Here is an 8139-nt window from a genome sequence, read left to right as displayed (position 1 = left end):
AAAAAAACCGAACCACACTGAAATTTTTCATCCTCTTCTTTTTTGCTCCATCTAATTGGTCATTCACTCCAACATCGCCCACATTGGTTGACATTCTAAGACATAAAAAAACACAAGTTTTATTATTTTTTTGATTTTATATATGTAGGGTAGAAATTTGTATTGGGTTAGGCTACAATTTGGATATGGGCCATAATTCGGTTTGGATTTCGGTTTTTCAAATCTTAAAACCGAAACCAAACCATATTAATTTAGTTTTGGGATTCCTCAAACCCAACCGAACATATTAGAAAAAAAACCGCACCAAATTTCTAATTCGGTTTGATTCCGGTTTAAACCGCATTAGTTTCACCCCTAGAGAGGAGTAGGAGTAGTATAAAAGAAAGAAATCTCGACAGAGAATATTGATTGAATCCGATCGATGAGATTGAGGATTGAGAATTGAGAATTGAGAATCGAGAATCGAGGATGTCAGGCGTATCGTTGCAGTGCGGAGATTGTGGAGCTCTTCTGAAATCCGTAGAAGAAGCTCAACAACATGCGGAGCTCACTTCTCACTCCAATTTCTCCGAATCTACTGAGCCTGTTCTCAATCTCGTCTGCTCTTCCTGCGGCAAACCCTGCCGCTCCAAAACTGTATTCTCCTCTCTTTTTTTTTTTTTTTCCATTTTTCTAATTCAATGTCAAATTAGGGTTTTTTTGATTTGTTGAATTTGATTTATCAGGAGAGTGATTTGCATACCAAAAGAACTGGCCACACTGAATTTTCAGATAAGACTTCTGAATCCGTTAAACCTATTAATCTAGAATCACCGTCTTCTACTGCTCCTATGGACGTTGATTCTCAAGGTCGGTATTCCACTTTTTCTATAAATTTATGTACTTTTCAACTCTTTTTCAAAACCATGATTATACATGTCAATTTTGGGTTTGTATTTCGTAGAAATGGTTGTCCCTGAGGTTGATGAAGCCCTGCTTCAGGAACTTGAAGGAATGGGATTCTCAACTGCACGGGCTACCCGTGCACTTCATTGCTCTGGTACTTACATTGTTTTCTTTTCTTATTCAAGTTTGCCACTTTTATTCGCAACTACTATCATATAATGTGGCTCTTATGTTCAGGTAATTCCAGTCTTGAGGGTGCTGTCAACTGGATAGTTGAACACGAGAACGATGCTGACATTGATCAGATGCCAATGGTTCTCATGCTCTTATCAATACTATTTTTTCAAACTTTGATTGTCTTTTTGGGCCTTGGGCTTTGTTCATCCTCCAATGCTGGAGCATGGAATGCCTTTTTGTTTGTCAACAGCAGCAGCTATCATGTTTCAAACTTATCATCTATGACTAAAAGTTGTTTCTTCATTTGTTTCCAGGTTCCAGCCAGCAGTAAAAATGATCCTCCTAAACCTTCCCTTACCGAAGAAGAGAAGAAGATTAAGTTGCTGGAGCTAAGGTATATATGTATATTTTTTTCCTTTATGCTATATTTCTGAAACATTCTGCATCTTCTTGTACTGCCTCAGCCACTAAAAGAAATAAAAAGTTATGTGTATATAAAATGTGTATAGATATAATGCTATTCTTTTCCTGCATACTTAAGAAATACCAAAACGAAGTGAAGTGTAGTATTTAGGGGTGAGCAAACTGGGTACCCGGTCAAAATTACAGGACCCGGACCTGGAATTGGTTGGGACCGGGTCCTAAAATCTAGAACCGGAATTGGAATGAGTTCTAGCGGTTCCTAAAATTTAAGACTTGGAATTGGAACCATTGGGTACCGGTTGCGGTTCCAGGTACCCACTTATGTATATAATTGTTAAAATATAATATATATTATAATACTTGTTTTAGTCTATTTTCATTTTTAGCGTCTAACACTTGTATTTATATATACATTAAGCTATTTTATTTATGTTAGGTATTAATAATATTTTTATTTATTTTATTAACTAGATACATTTAACATAATTTTATTTTAAAAAACTTATTTAGTGTAACACATGTTGGGTAATCGGGTACCCAACCGGTTCCGGGTCCAAAAAATTGAGAATTGGAATTGGAACCGGTTCCTTAATTTATTACGGCGGAATTGGAATCACCGGGTCCAATTCCGGTTCCGGACCCGCCAGTTCCTAACCGGTTCCGGTTCCAATTCCGCGTACTTGGAAGTTTTGCTCACCCCTAGTAGTATTATGTGAATAAACTATACAGTTGTATCAGGTTCTAAACATTTCCTTTGGGGTCCGAATAGCCTCGATAAGTCTCTACCACTTCGAGTTCATAATTTATTTTTAGATAATTCATATTTACTATACATTTTAACCTTCTTTCTTTTCCCCATAACTGCAACAAGAATAGTTGATTTAATTATATGCTGAGTCTGCTTGCCACTTTATTATACTCCATACTTTCTAATTGAAAGGATGGAACCAAATTAGTGAGCCAAAAGCTTTTGTACAAAGTTTGTGTTTAGTTCACCTGGGTCTAAAGACTGCAGCTTTTTCCTTTGGATAAGAGTCCTTATTGTGCATATAAAACTGTGTATTTATAAGATGAAGAATTTGGAAAACAAAGAGATGTGCAAGGAAATTTTTAATAAAGGCCTTCTTTGCGGGTAAATTATTTGGAGCTGGCTATTTCAAAGACTTCACAGTGCTAGAAGTTTAAGACAGGAGCAGGATATTTTTAGTTGTTCATGACATATGACTTGTGAGTGTCTCCAATAAAGGGTAATGTCCAGTGAAACTGAGCGGCAAAGGCAGGACTGAGAGGTGAGGGTAGTCAATTTGCCCAAATCCCCTCTAGTTTGTTACACCTTGTTTGGATAGATAGAAATGGAAGGAAAGGAAGAGAAGAGAAAGGGAGGGAATTGTCATCCCTTATTTGGAACATATGGAAGGAGGGATGGGAAGGGAATTGGAAGGACCCATTGTCCTTCTCCTTTAATAAACCAAATCCTTCCAATATTAGAAAGATTTGGAAAGAAAATAAAAGCTCACTCTCTCCCTCCCCTTCGTTATACTTCCCTCCCCACCCTTTCCCTTCTAGATTGCTATCCAAACATAGGTTTAGAGCTGTTCAGTCGTTTCACTGTCTGGATGATGATTTTGATCTATGTTTGTTTACAGCTTTTTTAAAATAAAATTATCGAGGTAGTATTTGGTCTGGTAGTATTCATCACCTTGCTATCTATAGTGTTCTTTTTAATTTTTTTGTACTTCTGTACTTGATACAGATATTTTTTTTATATATATAAGATCAAAATTGACTTTAGTCAGTTAAAAGCTGATGTATTATCCTATTTTGTTATTGTTGTACCTCATAATTTTTTTGATGTCTTCTCTGAAAATAATTAGAGAGCGAGCACGCAAAAAGAAGGAAGAGGAAGAAAAAAGGGCAGAAAGAGAGAAAGAAAAGGTACAACCATTAGTTGTGTCGTGTTAAGTTGAATTGCTGATGTGCATATCAATGTTTGTTTAAACAGAGCTTATGTACAAGAAGCATTTGCACGTCTGCTATACTTATCAGTTGGCTAAACTCAAGCTATTTCTTATGTTATTATTTTTTTGTTATCACTTACACCTATTGAGATATGGGAAGCTACCTTATAATTGGTCTAATAACGCTACCTACTCTATCAGATTTTATACAATCTTTGTAAAACCTAAAGTTGGAGTAAGAAATGCTGAAATGTCTTATTATAATTGACTACCACTTCATCTTGGCACTAGGCCATATTACTAAAGCAAGTGGAGAAATTAATCTGCTAAAAAATGGTCAGAAAAGAGAACTGCAAGCTGAGTACACATTGTTTTTTGTCCCTCTTGTGCTTGATAGATTCATATTTATCCATGCAATTAAAATCTTATGCACATTGAATGCTATGTGTTTTGGTTCTTGTATAGTTGTATACATTATTTCATTGGAGTTTCTTTAATGCTATGTTAAGCGTTTTCATGCAAAAAAATTGAAAATATCTTATGGTTAAGTTTGATAACTCCTAAAACGTAGATTGTTATTTCACCATCTCTTGAAAAACAGAGTATAAAACCTCTAGCAAAGCGAGTAGTTAATTTATTCAATGTTGTAGTTCTTACAATTGTTAGGAATTTATGTAGGAGAGGATTCGAATTGGAAAGGAACTTCTTGAGGCAAAGCGTATTGAAGAAGATAATGAGAGAAAACGGTTTGGCTTCTTTTAGTATCTCTATAATCAATGTGCACTTGAATATGCTTTCTAATTTTCTTCACTGCAGAAAGGACATGGTTCTTGTATTAATGTGTATTGCTTTGGCAGTTTGATAGCCTTCAGGAAGGCAGAGAAAGAAGAAGAGAAAAAAGCCTTGGAAAAAATTCGAAAAAAGCTGGAAGAAGACAAGGTTCTAATATCTTTTCTGCCTTGTTGTACACCTTTATGATTAGTTTAGTTAGATTAGAAGGTCTTGATTGCAAGATTTCAAGCTTAAATATCTCTGCAACATTTTTTCTTTGTAACACCCCCGATTTACTAACTAATAATAAACAAGAATTAAAGAAAAATAAACAACCTTTAAATAAAATTGCGGAAGCATACACCTAAATCGGAGGTATCACCGCCACACTCAACAACTTGTCAAGTGTTAAGGCTTACAAAATCCCAATAATTACAACTCAATAATTTAAGCGAACTATTAATTAACCTTTACAAACTCGTGATAAAATACTAATCGAAACACTTGAACTCCTTTAGCTACGATCACTTGATTAACCTGGTACAATCTTCACTGCTCACCATTAAGGACAAATTCCAAAATAGATCGTTGCAGGGCCACCATAAGAAAAAGACATGGTCGCAAACAAGTAGCAAAGCAAACAAACAACACAATCACCATTGATCAAAATACAAAGAACAATAGAATAATTAACATAATTAATTCACTTAAACAATGTAGTTTAAAACTACATTACACATTTGCACTCTGGAAATAACCTTTGTCAAATACAACCTCGAATAATAATACGATCTTTTACTCAATTAATTCATCTATCCCATAAGTGTGCTATGCTCTTTGTTTTATACCTAGCCTTGGAAATGAGTAATTCGAATACATAAACCAGCAAGTATAAATACTTGAATACTCTCAATAACCAATAACCAATAACCAGAAAGCACCTCTAACCATGACCAATATGGGTCAAATCCCACTATAGGGGAACCATTGAAAAATATAAATAAAGATTGTACCTCATTCTTAACTCATGATTATTATCTCCTTACCAACATGCCAAGGACTAAGGTTAATAGTGCCGAGCCTCAAACCAAGAAAAAAATAATAATTCTCAACCTTTTGATCTCATACATTGATCAAATTACCATTCACGGATTAATAATAATATCTCAACAATGGCACATGTTCCCAAAATAACATAACAATTCGATTCATATGTATCTCATTTCTTATAGGGTAATAAAACTAATACCCAAATGTAATTAACTCACAACCCAAAAATAAATAATACTCTGCATTAATAACCCTAAAACCTCAATAATATAAAACAAACTCCCTATAGCAACATCATTAGAAACCCTAATATATATATTTATACAATCAATCATATACAACAAGAAAATTAAATCATATAATGCAACACACTAATCACACATATATAAATCTTGATCATACAAATAAGAAATTATAAAATTTACCACACAACAATACGAAGTATAATCAATACAAACAATATCATCATACAATTCCAAGAATTAAGGCGTGATTACGTATAATAATACGAGAAGGCAAACAACTCCAAAACGACTAAGTGTGATTACGAGACAATAAACTATAACATACAACTCCAAGAATTAATAAATTCGTGTGATTACCTTATGATCGGTACTCGGACATTGAAACACGGTCAAAGATCCATGAAACAACGAACTATGCTATAGCTTCAAGTATAATAAACGATGGTTGCGATTGACGATTGAGCAAACCAAAAATATGATCATACATGTAGGCTTATTACATATGACAGCACTATGAGAAAAATAAAGCTAAACACTTCTTAGTGAAGCTTATTAGGGTGAGGGGGTATTTGTACCTCTCATAAAAGAGATTAAAAATCCTTAATAAAATATAAATTTTATCAAAATAATACACATTGTAAAATATACGGGTATTACAATCTACCCTCCTTAAAACAAGTTTCGTCCCCAAAACTTAAAATAGAAAAATTACGGGTATTACAATCTACCCTCCTTAAAACAAGTTTCGTCCCCGAAACTTAATATGCTTAAAACATAAAAAAAATAACTTACTCGTAAATTTGAGAGAGAGTAAAACTAAACCAAACTTTTCTTTATAAATTATTAGATAGATTACTAAAATATTAGGGTATTACATTTTAATTGTACTTTCTATTACCTCTCTGAGTGCCATCTTGAAGTTTGTGGCCTGAAAATTAGTGGATCTATTTAGTTGAATATTGAGGACCAGTGGTAATCTGACATTTTTCTTTCCCTTGGTTTCACAGGCTGAAAGAAGACGCAAACTTGGGTTGCCTCCAGAAGATCCTGCTGCTGCAAAACCTTCTGAACCCGTTGTTGAGGAGAAAAAGGTGGATATTTGTTAAGATGGGCATAATTGTGAAGTTAATCTATAAATTTAGAATTTGCCATTATTGTGATGTATTTATATATGAATTGCAGAGTATTTTGCCAGTTAAGCCTATTACAAAAGCAGAGCAAATGAGAGAGTGCCTTCGATCTTTAAAAAAGAATCATAAGGTGAATCATGTCTTCAATGCTTTTTGCTTGTTTGCACTCTAATTCTTGAATTTACATGTTTTATGAATATCAACCGGTTGGGTGGTTCACAACATAGCCGTAATTCTTATAGCTGTTTGTTGTCAATTGCTGAACCAGGACGAGGATGCCAGGGTAAAGAAAGCATTCCAAACTCTTTTTACCTATGCAGGCAATGTGGTGAAGAATCCAGATGAGGAGAAATTCAGGAAAATCAGACTTACTAACCAGGCTTTTCAGGTATGGGTTTGACATGCTATACTAATGGTCTAATAGCATGTTACAAAATGTCTGGTAATTTCTCATATTGTTGAATGGTGAAGATAATGGCTTTATGATGAGTTTTTACTATTGGATGTGAATGGCAAAGAACATAGCTCAATAGTCTAATATCAACCTGTTTTATGCCATGTTTTGTTGCAGGATAGAGTTGGTGGATTGAAAGGAGGCATTGAATTTCTTGAGCTGTGTGGATTTGAGAAGAGTGAAGACGGAGAATTCTTATTTATGCCCAGGGAAAAGGTTGATACTGCTGTGCTGAATTCAGCTGGTAAAGAACTGCAATCAGCCATTGAGAATCCTCACTTTGGTGTTCTCTGAAGGTTTAAACATCTCTTGAGCCAAACCTTATTTATCTCTTCATATGGCTTTGTATACTGGTTTGAGTGGATAATCCCAATATATGCAATTGCAGTTAGCTTGGATTTGGGTTCCATCTTGCAAACTTTTATTTCTTATGACTTGATCCCAATTGTTCCTGAAATATATCCATTTTAATTTCACTTTCGCAAAATTATCTTTTAGGGTAATTTGTTTGTTAAACTACTTTTTTCAACTAGCTATGCCTCATTGCTGGTTTGGAATAATGCGTATGAGACTATGAGCTACTTCGTATATTGCTATGGATTCAGAAGCCAAAGCTCATAAGAATTTCGTGAATTTATTGGTTGATGGTGTCTATACTGGTTAATGCTTTGTGATGTTCTGTTTAAAGTGCGTGGGAAGTTGGGAACCAACTTGCACAACGTTGTTCAGCTGACATCACTGGGAGCTGAACTTGCTCAATAACGAGTCGTAAGATAAACTCATTGAAATTCATGTCCACCAAAACTCAAGATCCAACATTTGATGTATTTTTGGGAGTGGAAAAAACCTCTAGTAGAACGAGCTACGTGCCTACTTTGCTATGAACAGGAAAAGAAATACTGTAAAATGGATTGTATGTCAATATCGTAGTCAATAGAAGAAAACATTGTGTTTATTCAATTTCTACTATTTCCTTGTGGCTCATTCACACACAAAAAAGATGTCCATGAAGAATTTGGATCCATGATCTCTGATTTGAAACGTAA

The 8139-nt window shown here is 34.5% G+C and overlaps 1 protein-coding gene across 1 annotated transcript; it reads left to right on the top strand.

Annotated features, from left to right (window-relative positions):
• Positions 1-400: 400 nt before the first annotated feature.
• On the top strand, positions 401-7726 carry LOC110711503 (UBX domain-containing protein 1-like). The gene is made up of 12 exons (XM_021889908.1): positions 401-636; positions 726-849; positions 944-1039; positions 1123-1199; positions 1377-1456; positions 3360-3420; positions 4122-4189; positions 4301-4382; positions 6517-6600; positions 6692-6769; positions 6908-7027; positions 7211-7726. The coding sequence occupies exons 1-12, from the start codon at positions 469-471 to the stop codon at positions 7385-7387; spliced, it is 1215 nt and encodes a 404-aa protein (XP_021745600.1). The 5' UTR covers positions 401-468; the 3' UTR covers positions 7388-7726.
• Positions 7727-8139: the final 413 nt, after the last annotated feature.

The sequence above is a fragment of the Chenopodium quinoa genome, unplaced genomic scaffold (genome assembly GCF_001683475.1).
Source record: "Chenopodium quinoa cultivar QQ74 unplaced genomic scaffold, ASM168347v1, whole genome shotgun sequence".
Lineage (NCBI taxonomy): Eukaryota > Viridiplantae > Streptophyta > Magnoliopsida > Caryophyllales > Amaranthaceae > Chenopodium > Chenopodium quinoa.
This window is presented reverse-complemented; position numbering and strand designations above follow the sequence as displayed.